The sequence below is a fragment of the Phycodurus eques genome, chromosome 10 (genome assembly GCF_024500275.1).
Source record: "Phycodurus eques isolate BA_2022a chromosome 10, UOR_Pequ_1.1, whole genome shotgun sequence".
NCBI classification, from domain to species: Eukaryota; Metazoa; Chordata; class Actinopteri; order Syngnathiformes; family Syngnathidae; genus Phycodurus; species Phycodurus eques.
In genome coordinates, this window is record NC_084534.1 from 11,784,190 (window position 1) to 11,801,970 (window position 17,781).

General features: G+C 40.7%; 1 protein-coding gene across 3 annotated transcripts in view; it reads right to left on the reverse strand.

The window, feature by feature from the left end:
• Positions 1 to 17,781, reverse strand: part of LOC133408410 (plexin-A1-like) — a 209,212-nt gene that overhangs the window by 48,039 nt on the left and 143,392 nt on the right. For all 3 annotated transcript variants that reach the window (XM_061687296.1, XM_061687294.1, XM_061687295.1), the window contains one exon: positions 14,668 to 14,868. In XM_061687296.1, coding sequence (XP_061543280.1) covers positions 14,668 to 14,868 — 201 coding nt within the window. The remainder of the gene's footprint in view (positions 1 to 14,667; positions 14,869 to 17,781) is intronic.

A 17,781-nucleotide genomic window follows, 5' to 3' on the forward strand; every position in this document is an offset into this window, starting at 1 on the left:
CCTGAACTAATCAGAGCTGAAATGTAATTGACTCTTTGGCGGCATAATCAGTTTTATGGAATGACTTTAAATGAAACAACAAGATTCCAAAGTAGCAATGTGGTGGCAAGACATACAGAAATTTGTCTAATGAGACACTTCATGAATGCTGAATATCACAGATAGATAAAATGTTAACTTCCAACAAAATCCCCCCTCCGTCCACTGCATTTTGCAGGTGTTTCATATACAGTGAACGCTCGCATATTCGCAGTTCGGCATTTGCACTTTTTTTTTTTTAACCCATCATACTGTAAGGCTGAAAATCTTCGCTAAGCTATTCGTGCGGCGCCAAAAGTGAGAACTTAAAGTGAAAGTTAAAATATGTTTCTGCTTCTCTGCCAATGCAGCTACTTATAGCCTGTTTAGTCTCCTCTGTTGCTGCAATTTGCCTATGTTCCCTAAAATTAATATTGTGTGTAAAAGCCAAAATGTGACTTAATGACTTATTATGATTTGTGTAACGTGTTGGATGTGTGATGTCACATCTGTTTGTGCTCGTGTATTACTGAGGCTAGCTTACTACCTAAAACGTTTGATGAGCCCCATGTGAAAGTCGCTTCTTTGTGTTGTATTTTAACTACTACATCGTCATTTATATATGGATAATTACTGTGTACATGTTATATGCAGGCGGCACGGTGGCCGACTGGTTAGAGCATCAGCCTCACAGTTCTGAGGACCCGGGTTCAATCCCCGGCCCCGCCTGTGTGGAGTTTGCATGTTCTTCCCGTGCCTGCTTGGGTTTTCTCCGGGCACTCCGGTTTCCTCCCTCATCCCAAAAACATGCATTAATTGGAGACTCTAAATCGCCCGTAGGTGTGACTGTAAGTGCGATTGGCTGGCAACCAGTTCAGGGTGTACCCTGCCTCCTGCCCGATGACAGCTGGGATAAGCTCCAGCACCCCCGCAACCCGAGTGAGGAGAAGCGTTGGTGTTGGTACTTTATGATCCTCTTCGTTTTAAGTGCTTTGCCGCCATCTTATGGCATCTATATGCAATTTCAAACCCCTTTTGGGAGGGCTTGAATCATTCCCTGATTTTTGCTATTCGCGATAGGGTTCGGTGGATAGCGGGGGTTTACTGTATAGAATGGATACACTAGATGACTTGTGCAGACATATTGGTCTATGGCAAGGAAGACAGCCCATGCTCATCTACTGCCTGTCAGTCAAAGGCTCTCCACTCACTCTCTCTACCACTGCCATGGTCACTATGTTCAATGACCTCAGGATGAGCGATAGCAAGACTCTTATCTTCTACTACAGTGGTGATAAAATCCAATGTGAAAGCCCTGCGCCTCAAGCTATGGCACAAAACAGGCCTATTCTCGTGACAACTTTGCCACCATTTGATATCAACCACTCCAATGTGATACTGGGAGAGTTATCGTGACATCAGTAACAATAGTGAATTGGAATGTATTTGAGGGGGAAAAAGGCCCTCAAGTACAAGAAATGTGCATAGAAAAGATAAGAAAATGAGAGCTAGGACAGACCAATGTCACAATGTGCAAGTGGCTGATGAATTCATTCTTCACGTTTGCGATTGGATGATTTACACTGAGCGAGCTCTAAAGGCATAGTGATATTCAAATTAGGGAGAATGTCTCCATGCATCTCATGGGACCAGCTAGTTTGCTCTTGGATATATATATATTTTTTGTACCTCAGACAATGTTTTGCTTGCTATTTGTTTGTTAGTGAAAAATGACTTTCCTTTAGAATCAATTAACTCAAAACTTTTGGAGGGCTAGTACGTTTTGGTATGGTACCATGATTTGTTTTTCACTTTTAGTGAAACTGCACTTTTTTTTCCTGACAATTTCATTAAAGTAAGCGTACAGAATCAATGGTTGTGTATAAATAATTATGTTATACAGTGGTTGAGGATTGCTGTTAACAATACTATTGCAGCATTATGCCACTTGCACACTGCAGTTCTATTCCTAGCGGCAAACTGTGAAAACGTTGCTGCAGTGAAGGCATCAGTCAGAACAAGACACAAAGAAAAAAAATATAAGCTAGCAAGTGTCTCCGACAATTACTCCTTAAGATGTGGCTGTTGGAGACTAACTTTATTCAAGAGGAAACTCAGGGCAGCAAGAACAGAGTGGTGCAGCAAAGTTGAGACTGTTGAGGATAATACTTCCATCCATCCATCCATCCATTTTCTTCCGCCTATCCGAGGTGGGTCGCGGGGGCAGTAGCTTTAGCAGGAAAGCCCAGACTTCCCTCTCCCCAGTTACCTCCTCCGAGGTGATCACGAGGCGGTACCAGGCAAGCCGAGAGACGTAGTCTCCCCAGCGTGTCCTGGGTCGTCCCCGGTGGGACGTGCCCGTAACACCTCACCAGGGAGGCGTCCAGGAGGCATCCTAATCAGATGCCCGAGCCACCTCATCTGGCTCCTCTCAATTTGGAGGAGCAGCCGGTCTACTCTGAGCCCCTCCGGGATGACCAAGTTTCTCACCCTCTCGCTAAGGGAGAGCCCGGACACCCTGCGGTGGAAACTCATTTTCAGCCACTTGTATCCGGAATCTTGTTCTTTCGGTCATGACCCACACAGCGTGACCCTCGGTGAGGGTAGGAACGTAGAGCAACCGATAAATCAAGAGGTTCGCCTTTCGGCTTAGCTCCTTCTTCACCACAACGGACCGATACAACGTCCGAAGTCAAAGACCAAAGGATAATAGTTCATTGCCCAGAATTAAGGCACGGCAACAGGGTATGAGCTAACTTCAGCGTATGCTATTCATTCCTAGCTGTGAAACCTCAAATGTTACAATGCTCAACCAATAAGTTACCAGCAATGGGTTATGTCACCAATATGGTACTGGCTTGGCATACTTGGAACCCTGGCTGACTAGGTGTTAAAAATATGACCAGGTTTTGGAAATGTCAATGTGTCAATAGATAGTAGAACCGAATCGAGCCTTGGAGGTGCAGCGCAGTGAAAAAGGGACATTGTGTTTTATGTGTGCAGTTTTTCCTAGTTAGTTGCCTCATCATCTTGTATGGTAAAGAAGACAATCTGCATAAACAACAGCAGCATGAATGAATTGCAGTTGTATTCAGAGGAAGATAATTTACACCAAGAATGAGAAAAAAAAGTGTCACGTAGTGGTGTATAAGCCAGAAAAGAAATTGAAGTGAGATGCGGTGATAAAAGATGCAAAGAGCATAGGGTGGTGAACTGGTAAAGAGTGAGGGGATAGCAGCAGCAATGGTGAAGGGGAAATGGCCAAGCGCAAGACAATAGAGAGAGGTTATTGTGCGTTATTCTGTGGACACCATTCATCTAAACGTGGAAAAAAAGGCTGAAGCTAAGCTATAAACAGCTGAGCTGGTGGGCTCTAAAGTGAAATTGGCATTTTCACTTTGTTACCTGACAAGTCTGGCTGCTTGGTCTTTTCACACGCCTCTTTGCCTCCTTCTCATTATTTCCTCCCTCTGCTTCTTAACAAACACCATCTTATATGAATCCCTTTATTTTGCTTCTACCACCATCACACAAGGCCCACCAACAACTACAGATACGATATCTTCTTGACACCCGTCCCGAGAAAATGTTTAGAATGGTACAAATTCTGTAAAAAGGTTTCCGCAGTACGTTTTCCAGCAAAAGCATCACACAGTCTGTACAGGAAATAAGAATTGTGAAAAAAAACACCAAAAGCACAGAAACTCACTCTCTCTCTCTCTCTCACACGCACGCACACACGCACGCACACACACACACACACACACACACACACACACACACACACACACACAACATATATTTGGACATGAGCTGAAATTCTGTCCTCTAAATTTAGAATATTTTTCAATGTGTCATCCCCTTCTTTGTTACTCCCCCAAGAGACCACCCAGCATGCCTGGGAATGAAAACCATCACACACTGTTTTGAGATGATGATTGTCGAATTGATTTTAATGTCAAGTATAAAGGCCATGCAACGATAACGTCATAAGCTTTGTTTTTTACTTGGTAATACTGTATATCATTAAAAGCTGAGAAACAAAAACAAACCTTCCTCTAGCTGCACATTCTGAGTCACAAGTTCATTAAAAAAAAATTTTTAGAAAAAGTTATGTTTCAATTAATTAAAATCACCATCAAATTTTTATATATTCTACACAAAAACATACAGTGATGACTGAAAAAAAAAATATTATTCAAATACAGTATATATAAATATTATATATATAAAATATTTTCATTTCTAAACTAGTCCAATACCTGCTGTTCGTGTTGTCTCATATAAAATACTAAATCTGTTTCTTGCTCCCCCCAAAAATGATAATTGGACAAATGAAGCCGATTTCATGTGCTGAACCAAGTAAATGTGTATTTATTACTTTTTTCTATTATGCATGCTCAATGTGAATGAAAACAAATTCTACAAGATTTCCTCCTTAAGCTACATACTGTAGACATTGTAGATTCCCGAAGTTTACCACATATTGCAGTACTGTGATATTATTGCTATTGTTGGAACAATGCAGCAATATTGTATTGTGACTCTGTTAGTCCCACCCTTGATATTTACTAAAGTATCACAAAGAGGTTGAAACCTCTACTTGCATCCCTATTTTACTGATTGATCTGGTGAGTCAGTGAACCTGACCCTACATTGAATCAGACGCTGATAGCGAAATAAATGATAGATGTGTGTTGACCTTTCCATCCTGGTGCTTTACATCTTGACAAGACTCCCTGAAAAGCTACACCACGTATACATATAAACTGTGTAAAGGTGCTGAGATTTAAAACAATGCAACTGTCTGTCCACATTCCCTGTTTTGGCCATGTCACAGGTATTTATGGTTTGACATCCATCCTCTGGGGAGGCTGTGTGTTGAGAGAGGAGAAGCTGGGATCTGCTTGAGCATGTCCCTTCTCCATGAAGAAAAAACACAATAAGTAAGACTGCAACCAGTATGTGTGTGCATCTGTGTTTAATGGGCATTGGAGGAATCACAGAGGTTAGGTTACGATCCAATGCTCATATTCTCTCATTGTACCAAAGTCTTATTGAACTTTCATACCACACCAGTATTTTTGTTCAACACATGGTTCAGGGAATACGCATAGTGGATGTTTTACTCACTGCATAACCAATTACAATATGGAAATATAAATATGCAGGTTATTTCAAGAAAGGTTGGGATTTACATGAGCAAAGAGGCAAGACAAAGAAAAAGAGAGCACGACTCTCACCAGACGGAAACAAAACTAGAAGAAAATGCTATTATTAAGGGAAAAAAACAGAATAGAATCTGTGACTGGATGTCAGGGAAAACGTAAGCAATGCCCCATACGGCACAGATAGACAGGGGTGGAAGGAAAGAGAGTGGAAATGCAAACTACAGCTACAAAATGGCCTACATCAGTGGTGATGAAGAGGAAAGCATAGATGGATGGCAAGAGGAGACAGTTAAAAAGAAACACTGGGTACATCGAGCACCGTCTGTGAGGGTCACAGCCTGATAATTAATCATGTTGAAGGTGTGTGTGCAAGCTGGACTGCTAAAAATACCAAACCACCCTAGGGCAAAATTCATACACGAGATAGAGTTGGTTGGGATCACTCGCTCTTCAAGGTGACGAGGGGAAAAAGTGTGACCTCTTGTAAATGACCACTCTACACTGACCACTGGACCATGTGTTTTTATCAGTGTACGGCACCTTCCTGTTGCATACACATACACCAGACTGATGTGGCCTCCCAAACAAGGATAAAGTGGTAATCCGTCCTATAGCTCAGTGTCTGTGTCTGCGTGTGTGTGTGTGTGTGTGTGCGTAAGTATATACCATATTTGTGGGATCAGGCTCTGTTGATTCAGCACTAGCTCATAATGGAGGCCTGTTAGCCCGTGCTAATCGCTAATGGTAACAGGATTGGAGCATAGCCGGACCCAGTTACCGAGCTTATCTTTTCCACACACAGAGGAGAAGACCACACACACACAATTCATGGCATAAAGAGAGAGCATGGGGGGACAGAAATGCTCGCTTAAGGGGAAAATGTACTGCAGTCATATGCATTGAGCTTGTGTAGGATTACCGGACTTGTCTAATTATTTGCAGAAACAATCTTTCAACATCTTCACTGTATTTTTTTTCCCTAACCACCGTTTGGCATTCTTATCATCATCAACAAGTTGCTGCTCTGTTTTTATTTCTCCACAAGTTCAAATGCAAATGCTTGTAATTGACAACAGAGGTTACTGCTGGGGATGGACATAACTGATTAGTTGATTGATTGATTGTCAATTTTGTGTGGAAGTGATTGTTGATTAATCATGTATTGAATTAAATCAAAACGGAGTGCACTACTTATCTTCAACCAGCAAAAGCACTGGTGATGATTCTTTGTCAGCTAATTTGTGGCCTCAAGAAGATCAGCCAAGTCCTACAACCACAAAGAACTCCATAATGGCACAGTTCCACCAGGCAGCTTTTGTCTGCAGAAAAAAATACTGGCATGGAAACAGGAGTTCAGAACATTCAGAGAGCAATCCTCCCATCCCGGGATTGCAGGCCAACATACTGAAGCAAAGTGAATAAAGTAAGATTATACTGACACTTTCCAATAAGATTCCCAGTCATCTAAAGAATATTACAATGGAACTTAAGGGAATGCAAATGCCTCAGACAACCTCAAGGTGTGAACTTCTTGCTCGTATAATTGGCCATCAAACCTGACATGGGACACTGCTTCGAAAGAGTAAAGCAATGTCAGCTAAAGGTCACATATTACTAGAAATAGATGACGAGAGAGTAAATGGGTGGAGAAGTTGACATATGCTTAGAGCCAAACAGCAATTAATCTTTATTTATCAAGGGAAAATGAGGGAGCTGCTCCTCACCTGTCATAAAAGGAGGGAGAGGCATTCAAGCGGTGAACAGAAGGGAAGGAGGAAGATGATGGATAAAACGAAAGGACACTGTATTACACTGCTTGAGAAAAAGCCTTTAGTCAATGCACATATTAGATGACTGCTGTGGCAGCTGTGGAGAGCAGCATTTAGTTAAAGGAAAGATGGGAAGTATCAGGAGTCCTGAGAGAGACACTACGTCTCTCATTAGGCTATGTGAGGCTAGGCCAAACTGTACCATGCTCAACAGCATCCACTAGTGTTGTCTCAATACCAAAATTGACTTAAATACTTTTCCAGTATAAAGTACCTCGATACCGATATTGAAAGAATACAATGGACAAATTCTCTGTACTTGTACAAAGCTATAGATAAGATTAGAAAAAAAATGTCACAGCAGCTCAGCAAAAAACATGTTCAAAAAACAAATAGATTCTTGCAGCTCCTGAAATTTGTAGCTTTGTTTAAAACACAAAAATTACTGAACAGAATTTAGATTTTTGTCACAAAAGGTAGATGTGTTTAAAATCACCACACATTTATCTTTTTTTCTCGCTGACTTGTTTGGACAGTTCATAATAGCCCCAGTAAAAAAGTAAAAAGTATGCTCAGTAGAGAACACAGGGGTATTTGGACATTTGTGTGAAGTCCTGCAAGACTTCCAGGTTAAGATCATCATGTCCAGCTATACTGAAATTGCTGATATCTTATTTTTTTTGCATGTTTGTCACACTTAAATGTTTCCCATCATCAAACAAATTTAAATATTAGTCAAAGAGAACAAGTAAATGCAGTTTTATATGTTTTTAATATTAAGGGAGAAAGAAAAATCCAAACCTACATGGCCCTGTGTGGAAAAAGTGATTGCTCCCTAAACCTAATAACTGGTTATGCCACCCTGAGCAGCAACAACTGTAATCAAGCATTTGAGATAACTTGCAATGTGTCTCTTACATTTCTATATTTTTGCCATTTTTGGATAATGGCTCTCACTGTGGTTCACTGGAGTCCCAAAGCTTTAGAAATGGCTTCATAACCTTTTCCACACTGATAGATCTCAATTACTTTCTTTCTCATTTGTACCTGAATTACTTTAGATCTCAGCATGTCTATCTTTTGAGGATCTTTTGGTCTACTTCACATTGTCAGGCATGTCCTATTAAAGGGATTTCTTGATTGAGAACAGGTGTGGCAGTATCAGGCCTGGGTGTTTTTACAAATGTTTGTAAGAACAGTGCATGCCAAGGTGCTTGAGTTTATACACATGTGGCCATGGAAGTGATTGGAACACCTGATTCCGATTATTTGGATGGGTGAGCGAATACCTTTGGCAACATAGTGTATGTGCACACGCAAATACACACGCATGCACACACACACACACACACACACACACACACACACACACGGGGAGTTGATACAGTCCTGCTCCCACCGAAGAAGACAGTTCTGATCAGTTTGTTATGGCAAGAATTTCTATACAGAGTTGGTAGAGGCTACCAACATAGCCTCCCCCTTTGTAGCACCTTGCACAGGTTTAGTACAGTTCTTGGAACGCTGCAGTGGCATTAGTATTTCCTCCCTCTAATCTGTGGACCTATAATGCTTCAAGGATCCACCGGTTTTTACCTCAAAGGGCTACTGTAGTTTTCTGTATTATCAATTTATATACACAAATAATTGGAGTGAGGCAGTTGAAGCGGTCTTGGCACTCAAAATACAGATTATTTTAAAATTATTTCAACTACTACCTGTATATGACAATATATTATTTTTCTTCCAAAAATTGTGCCAGGAGTACCTGCCCCTTTACTAAACCAATGATGCAGAGGAAGCATACATGGCTAATAATCACCTTGCGTGCTTCCTATTGACTTTTACGACGCCCACTGCTCCTCGAAACTTCATTTCTGCTCCCCCTCTCTTTTTCTGTAGGTACATGCACAATAGTAGAACAAGAGTGTATACAGATAGTAATGGCAGTCTCCACTGTCCCACAGCAATTCATCATCATTTTATCTCCCTTAATTGAATGCCATCAGGACTCCTGATACTTCCCATCTTTCCTTTAACTAAATGCTGCTCTCCACATATACACACAGTAGAATAATACACAGACACACATCCTATCCTAAACTAGATTTTCTTCTCATTCCCACATCTGTTGTCCCCTCATTCTCATTCTCCCCTTACTGGTGAATGCGTAAAAGAAAAAGGGTGATGGAGTGGCCCAATGGTTTATCAGATGGGAGGTAATGGTGTAGGGCCCACACAGATGTTATCCGTCCACTCATTCCAGCCCTCCTGGGAGAAACCTCAATGAAGAATAAAGAGGTAAGGGCAGCTAAAAACTGGAGAGAAAAGAGGCTGATGGGAAGAGACATGGGAAAGTCTTGAACTCATCCAACTCTCTTCCCTCACCTTTGACCTTCATACAACACCCAGCTGAGGTCCATCAGCTTTTCTCACCCCAAATTGTGATCTAGCTACCTCTGAGCAGGCATTGTGTGAACCTGTGTTTATCTGCTCCTTTAACCTGCCTGCCACTCTTGAGCAGAATAGACCAACCCACAGCACTCTCATTGGCTGTGCCCCCTGGGCCTTGAACTTCGATTGGCCCACACAGGAGAAACCTTCCTGGGCTGGGTCAAAAAAAAAAAAAAAAGAGACTCGAAGTGGATTTAGACAGCAGCTTGTTATTTTAGTTGTTGCTGAGTGGAGCTAACAGCTACCATAAGTGCTGATATATGGTTCTGTATTTGTTCGTGGTGCTCAAGGTTTGCTTGGCTTTTATTTTTAAAAAATTATCATCTTTTCTGTAATGACTGCATTACAGAACCTTCACAAAGGCACCTTTTTATAAAAAAAGGTGCCTTTGTGTTTTTTTTTATAAAAAACATGAAAATGTGTTTGGCTGAATTGCTTTGGCAAACCTTTTTCAAGAGGGCATTGTCATTCTTATGTCTTATGATCACCTTGCTCATCACATTCGGGATCAGATGTACTGTATGTACAGTAAAGAAACACCCATATCGGGCGTATTGATATTTTCCCATATAAGCAGTTATAGATCGCTGATACCCAACCGGATCAGTATGCAGCTTATGTTACACTATCATATATTGCATGTGTCACATACATTTATGCAGTTATTGGCAGTGTGCTGTTAGGGGATATTCTATGGGGGTATTGGGTTATTACAGACAGTGGAAATGAGGTAAAGAATAAGAAAGTAGACTTTAAACATGATCTGACTGTGCTCATCCTGTACATTTTAGATGTATTCTTTTGGATTGTGTTTGAAAGAGATGAGATTGAGTTTTGGCCTCAGGAGATACTTTTGAGACAGTTTTCTTCCTTACATTCTATTCTTCCACCTCCTGTTCTTTTCAATAGCACTCCTCCTCTCGTTTTTCTCCATTCATCCATGCTCCAATTTCACTAGTCTGCCTTTTCTGTGCCCATCTTCTTTTTATAGTGTCCACTATTCCCTCTTTCCCCCTTATTCATTTCTACAATTCTTCACCACTGATTTTGTGTTTCACTTAAGCCTTTCTCTGTATCTCCTATTTTACACACTCTTCAAAAATTCAGTTTTCCCTCTTAGCCACTATTCCTACCACGTGTGTGTGTTTCTCAAACACAAGGCTAAACTGTGGATTAGCATCCTTGTGTTTATTGATCGGTAGGCCCCATCGGCCCAGTCCTGCAGCAGTGGTATACTGGAACCAGACCCACATTTAAAGACATCCTGGGATCCATAGCCTTGGGCATAGCAAAGGGTGCAGGGCAGACACACATAAGGTAAATGAATAACTCGTATCACCTTCACCTTGAGTCTTAGTGAGGCAAGTCAAATTTCTTCAAAAAAAAGTCACCAGTAACTGTGTAATACAAAATGGACAATGGCTTGTGTTTGAGTTAAACCGAAAACTAAAAATGGGAGACAAAGACGTTTGTGACCACAACCTTAAAAACTACTGTAGTAGACAGTTGAATTTAGTAAGTGACTGAAACATTAGTCATGCATGTTTTTTTAAGCATTTATCTGGGAAAGACTATGGCAGGCAGCACGGTGGACCCGGGTTCAAATCCAGCCTCGCCTGTGTGGAGTTTGCATGTTCTCCATGTGCCTTCGTGTTTTTCTTCTTTTCTTTCCTTCAAGTACTCCTGTTTCCTCCAACATCTCAAAAACATGCATGGTAGGTTAACTGAATACTCTAAATTGCCCGTAGGTGTGTATGTGAGTGCGAATGATTGTTTGTCTATATGTGCCCTGCGATTGGCTGGCGACCAGATCAGGGTGTACCACGCCTCTCGTCCAGAGTCAGCTAGGATAGGCTCCAGCACGGTCGCGACCCTAGTGAGTGGTACGGAAAATAGATGGATGGAATGAATGGATACTATGGCAATTCAATCATTAAGAAAATTACTATGACTGTCTGGGATTAATAAATAAAAAATGGACTAAACAAAATAAATCACTTTCTGTCTTAGGGATACATTTCAGTTTACGCTTTACGGTAGGCATTCATATGTCCATAAGTGTGAAAAAGTTTGGAAGTGTCATAATTATTAAATTAATTGATTGTTAAGATATAATATTGTTTTGATGTCACAGAGACAAAATGGAGTGCACTCCTTTGCTACAACTATAAGCGGCACTGCTAATTCAGTCTCATCTAGTTTGTGATCCGAAGGAGAAGAGTGTGCCATCAGCTTAGGCTACATCCTTGCTCACCTCCTCTTCACAGCAATATTCTGCTAATAAGAGACTAGCATTGACAAATAAGTTCAGAAAATTCAGAACATTCAATATCTCGATTGCAAACCTCACACTGATGAAAAGGGAATAGAGTGAGCATAGCATAGTTAGCATAGTGAAAAAAAAGGTTTAGCGTGCATATCTGCATTAGTTCAACTTTCAAGGGCTTCTGTTTTTTTTCTTTGTGTTACAAAGCATTTAATGTTTAATTAAAACAATTGTAAAATATCTTTTTAAAAAACGTATCTATTTTCTGTCATCAAAAAAGTAATTTTTAGTAGAACTACACCATCCTAAAACAATAACAACCAACAAAGTTTTCATGTGTTTAATAAGACAGCTGCATTCAATGTAGGGCTGCTCCATATTTTGTTTGAGCATCTTCATCACGATGTGTGTGCAAGTCACATCGCAGGGTCTGCTGTGATGTTGGTGTACTGTAATATACAGTGAGTCAACTTTAATATTAAAAGTGACCAGCAGAGGGACCTATGTTACGGTAAATTATTAAGCTTCAAAAAACACACAGAGCAGCCCAGAGTTTTGTATACTTATCTCATTGTATGATAACTATGAATGAGGACACAGGAAAGAATGTAAACCTGCTGTGTCCCATCTCGCTCTTCAGAATGAAATTGCTGTAGGCAGGCACGGGGCAACTGCATAAGTGTGCTAGGTACTTTCAGGGACACTGCGTAAATGCGAGTGAATGTGTTCTTTTGTAATACAGTACATATTTGTAAAAATGTTTTACAATAAAAATTCAAAAAATTGATCAGAATATATATCGTAAGTTGAAAAAATATATATCTAAATAAATAAATCACAATGTCATTTTTTTCCAATGTCGTGCAGCTGTAATTCAATCTATCACACCAACCACCCTTGGCAATACTCATCTGGTGAATGTTGAGTTACAACAGGAAATCAATAAGAAATTTAAATGACAGACCAGCATAGTCCAAATCGATAGAATTCCAACTATAACAAGCCGTACCAGTGTGTCAAACACAAGTTATTGATCTTAAGCCGAACAATGTAAAAGCAGAAAACAACCAGAGTTCTTCAAGTGCTAATTACAGTCGTTTATGAAACACACTTGTGTGTAAAGTATGGCAAGTATATACAGCTGTCTGCTTTTTCATCTAGTATACAAGACAGTCTCGTCTTCATCGATATTTGGCTGTGAAGTCAAGCTGCAGTGGCTAATTGCTAACAAGGAGGAAACGCTGACAACCCAAGGCTAATTACTGTGAGCAGTATGTCTGGCTTTGTAGATATTCAATCGAGAAACTGGGCCAGGGTGAGGTTTTGCTGCTGCTGCTTAACACCTACCATCAAAAGTTAATTGAAAATTAAATCTTGATGTGGACAACCCTGTCAGTAACTAATCAGCTCTGCCGTCAACATCTACCATTAACTAAACCTCAATTCTGTCAACACTCCTTTGTTCCTATTCAGACGACTCACCTACAACATGTACAACACAACATCTTGTGTGTGAGACACTAGAAAGCGTCACAAAGGAAGTTAGGCAGGAAGGAGAACATTTGACAGAAAAGGAAGTTGAAAGAAAGATAGGCTCTCGAGGCAGAGCGAGGAAAGAGGAGTGAAGGATCGAGTCAACGTGTAAACATGATGAATCCCCTCCAAACTAGATTCACAGGCACACTCGTTCTTCACATTTTCAGCCTCAGTGGACCACAACGCAAGCTAGCACTTATCTGTCATGCTAGTTTGAGGCCTCACACCAGTCACCTGGATTTGAACAAAAATATAAGCTTTTGTCTACTTGTGCAAAGATTAGTGTTTCTTTTACTTCAACAATTAAGGATGGGCACAAGAATCCATTTTTCAATAACTTATTTGTTAAAAATCCTGTCAAATTGTTGATGAATCGTGTCTTGAAGAAACTGAGGCTAAATAGAAGGTAACCAACCGTTCTCTGCAATCAGCCGAGACTGTTGATTCAACATTATGTCAACAATAGGAAGTTGAGCGAGATCATCCTCAACTCTCACTCTGCCCCTTACCTCTTTATTCTGCTCAATGTAACCCTGGCTTAGAAACAGGAGTAAAAAAAAAAATAACAGGCTCTCTGACTGCTGAGGTTGTAGACTACTGCTCACCTGTCACCCAGGACAGGATAACCAGTAGAAAATTGATGAATGAAAAAAAGCAATTGATTAAATGATCTGTATTTTGCCCTGTCTAACAAGTAAATGTAGTCAAATCTCAAATTGATTCTATAAATGCCTAACAGTGAATTAAAAATCATTTTTAATTCATCACCATCATACGGCATTGTTTTTGGGTTGTTACAGTAAAAGCCCCATTGTTGGAGGTTGAACATTTTTTTTTCTTTGTACATATACAGTACATCTCAAGCCTGAATGGCAACCTGTCATTGTGAAGGCACAATTATGAGAACACCCACCAAATGTTCTGGGAAGGTGTCCCACTCTCTTGAATGGAGCATTATTAAAGGTGTGTCCGTGGTTAAATAATGTTGCGTGTGCAGGCCAGAACAATGAGTGTCCAGAGTAGTCATTAGATGTAGCTGTCCATTATCCAAACCTTAATTTACTCCTTGTGCTCAGTCTTATCATGTTTTAGTTCACAACTAGTATTCAGTGGCTAAAAGGAAAACTATTTTGTGACTACACAAAGTCGATTTTGTCATACTTAATATCAGTTGAAGTGCTGTATTTGTCACAATGCCACGCTTTAAAAAAAAATGGACATCTTTATCAGTGACTGGGGCACAAAACACATCATTTTTCTCTTGTCTAACTTTCATTATTCAAAAACGAAACAACAACAAATTCTATGTTGGCTAGGCTAAGTCATCCGTCAAATCTAAATGGTGTTATCTGTAAACAAAAACAAATGTAAACTGTACAACTCAGTCGCTTGAATTCTTCGGAGACGACTATCGCTCAGCAGCATCCACATTTGTTTGTTGGACCATCTGACTCACCGCTGTCTTCTGGCATTGGATAGATGAGCTGTTGAAGCGCAGGGCGGGGACACTTAGAGTCTCGCCCTGGATGTGGAACACACACTCGTAGTTCCTCTGTCCTGATTGCGGCTGGGGCAGATTCTTGGCAGCTAAGGTGATCGGCTTGGTCACCCCCACTGGGATGTAGATCTGTGTTGATGGTAGAATCTGGGGGCAGTCCTGTAGCGGGAGACATTAATCGACACTATGAAAAACTGTGAAGTCAAATGAGCAATTACATTATCAGAAAAAAAAAAATACACTGTTTAAACAACTGTCCACCTTGACTTGCACCATTGTTAAAAGCTTTTTTCACGTAATATTTCAAATAAAATTATTGAATCACACATTTTCCAAGTATGAAATGGGTTAATGAGCTAATGAACTTGAGTTGGTCTTGTTTAGATAATTTCCTAACAGCTCATTAGTTGGATGACGCTACTGTGCATGCGCGTCTGTCTTGTGACGTCTGATTTATTCATTATATCTTACAAAAGTAACTGCAGTGTGTATTCAATGATTTGGCAAGGCAAGTGCACATCTTGACAATACTGAGAATGCAAGCTTGAGAAATTAAGCAAAAAGGTGGGGTCTTCTACAAAATGAGTTAAGGACTATGTTAATTGAATTCACCCTGGGCTGTAGAATTTGTACTCAAAGTATAACAAAATATTCCTGCTTAAATCCAAGATATAACCGGTGCTAAATGTGTGGTAAAAGATATGGTCATTACTTTTTCTTTTTTTTTCTTTTTTTTTTTTAAATGTCAATTAACAACATAATTCTATTCCCTTAAAAAGGTGTGGGTGAATACTGAGAGATGCTGTTGCTGAGCCATAATGCAAAATTGTAACCATCACACCATGAAAGTAAAGTCCAACTTTTTAGATCAAATATAATCCATGGTTAACCACTGTTAATAGTCAAACATAAAAGAAATACCCTTGTGATGTACACTGTCTTGTGTGAAGTCATGCATGACGGGGCACTGACATTTTTGTACAATTTTAGTATCACATTTCTTCCGAAACTTCCAAATTCAATGGCCTCAAAGGCATTCAGTCTTTGAGGTTCCACAGTGAGCAGTGCAAGTGTGAAATCAGTGCAATCTGGATGCTTGGTATGTGCTTTAGGGTTATGTCATGGCATCATTGCAAAGTAATTAACTTTTATGGTCCATAATTTTGCCATTGATCTCTTTGCAGAAAAAAAGTCAAATATTTTGGAACAGCAGAAGTGTCTGGTCTGTGAAAAGCAACAGTGCAGCCATAGCAAATGAGCACCACATTGGGTGGGGGGCTGGGTTTATGTCTGGCTTTGGTGCAATAAAAATTAGCAGAATAATATTTTTAATAACAGAGGCACAATAGCATCAATGGGCTGCTCTCAGCATTCATAATGAAGGATAAAGTACTTTATTCACCTGGGTAATTCCATGTATACCCAATGTAAAAAAGTCAAAGCAGTGCTGCACCACCGAATCGATACGAAAACCCTGAAACACGGAGCATATCCAAGTAAATGTATTAACTATGCATGCCTCTGCACGTTCGCTCCTTCATTTTTTACCAGCTGGCTCCCTGTCAGTGAATCTCTCTCCTCTTTTACTCTGAGCTGTTGTACATTAGAGGCTACACAGTGTCCCCGGGGCCATAGCACAATGCTGGAGTTTGTTCATTAGCCTGCTTAGCCCAGGACTTGTGTGTCAGATTACACACCACCACATGCGGAACATATCGTGAGGGACGGATACTATTGGTGGAAGTGGACCGTGGGCCACTTGATGTACAGTAAAGTATGCTTGCTGGGAGGTAGTACAGTGAAGCAGATGCAAGACAGAAAGTGAAAAGACAAAGCAGAGAGGGCAAGTTTAATTGGGAGCAGAACAATGTAAAACATGAATGTCAAGTAAGTTGTTTATGCAAGCACAGGAACAGAACAATAATTGTTCAAAGTGCAGAGAGGAAGAGTGAGTGGGAAAAGAAAAATGGGAGGTAGCAGGGAGCATTGTGCAATTTCACTGCATCTATTCCATCATATTTCTCTCTATGCAGTCCAAGCTTCATCTACAGTGAGGTGAAAAAGTATTGGCCCCCTTCTCAAGTTCTTATATTTTTGCACAGTTCCCCCACTTAATGTTTAAGATCATCAAACAAATGCAAATATCACCATTAAAACTCAAGCGAACTTAAAATTTTGTTTTTAAATGGTGCTTTCATTTATTAAGCATAAAAAAACTTAAAAAGCTACCTGGCCCTGTATGAAAAGTAATGGCCCCTAAACCTAATAAATGGCTGGGGTATCCTCAGCAGCAACAACTGAAATCAAGCATTTTATGACTGGGTTACATATATCTGGGGAGATATTTTTGCCCACTCTTCCTTGCGGAATTGTTTTAATTCAGCAAAAAAAAGGGAGGGTTTTCGAGCATGAACTGCCTTTTTAAGGTCATGCTACTGCATTTCAATCAGATTTTAGTCAGGACTTTGACAAGGCAACTCTAAAACCTTCATTTTGGTTGGCCATTCAGAAGATGACTTGCTGGTGTGTTTTGGATCGTTATCCTGCTGCAGACCCCAAGTGCGCTTCAGCTTGAGGTCACAAACTGATGGCTGAACATTCTCCTTCAGGATCTTCTGTTAAAGAGCAGAATTCATGGTTCCATCAATCACAGCAAGTTGTCCAGTTCCGGAAGGAGAAAATCAGCCCAAGACCATCACACTGCCACCACCATTTTTGTTGGTATGATGTTCTTTTCCGTACGCCTCCCTGGTGAGGTGTTCCGGGCACGTCCCACCGGGAGGAGACCCCAGGGACGACCCAGGACACGCTGGAGAGACTACGTCCTTCGGCTGGCCTGGGAACGCCTCGGGATCCCCCCGGAAGAGCTGGATGAAGTGGCTGGGGAGAGGGAAGTCTGGGCGTTCCTGCTAAAGCTACTGCCCCCGCGACCCGACCCGGATAAGCGGTAGAAAATGGATGGAAGGATTATTCTTTTTCTGAAATTCTGTGCTACATATAGGCCAGGTGTAATGAGACACACACCTTCCAAAAAGCTCAACTTTCATCTCATCAGTCCATATAATATTCTTG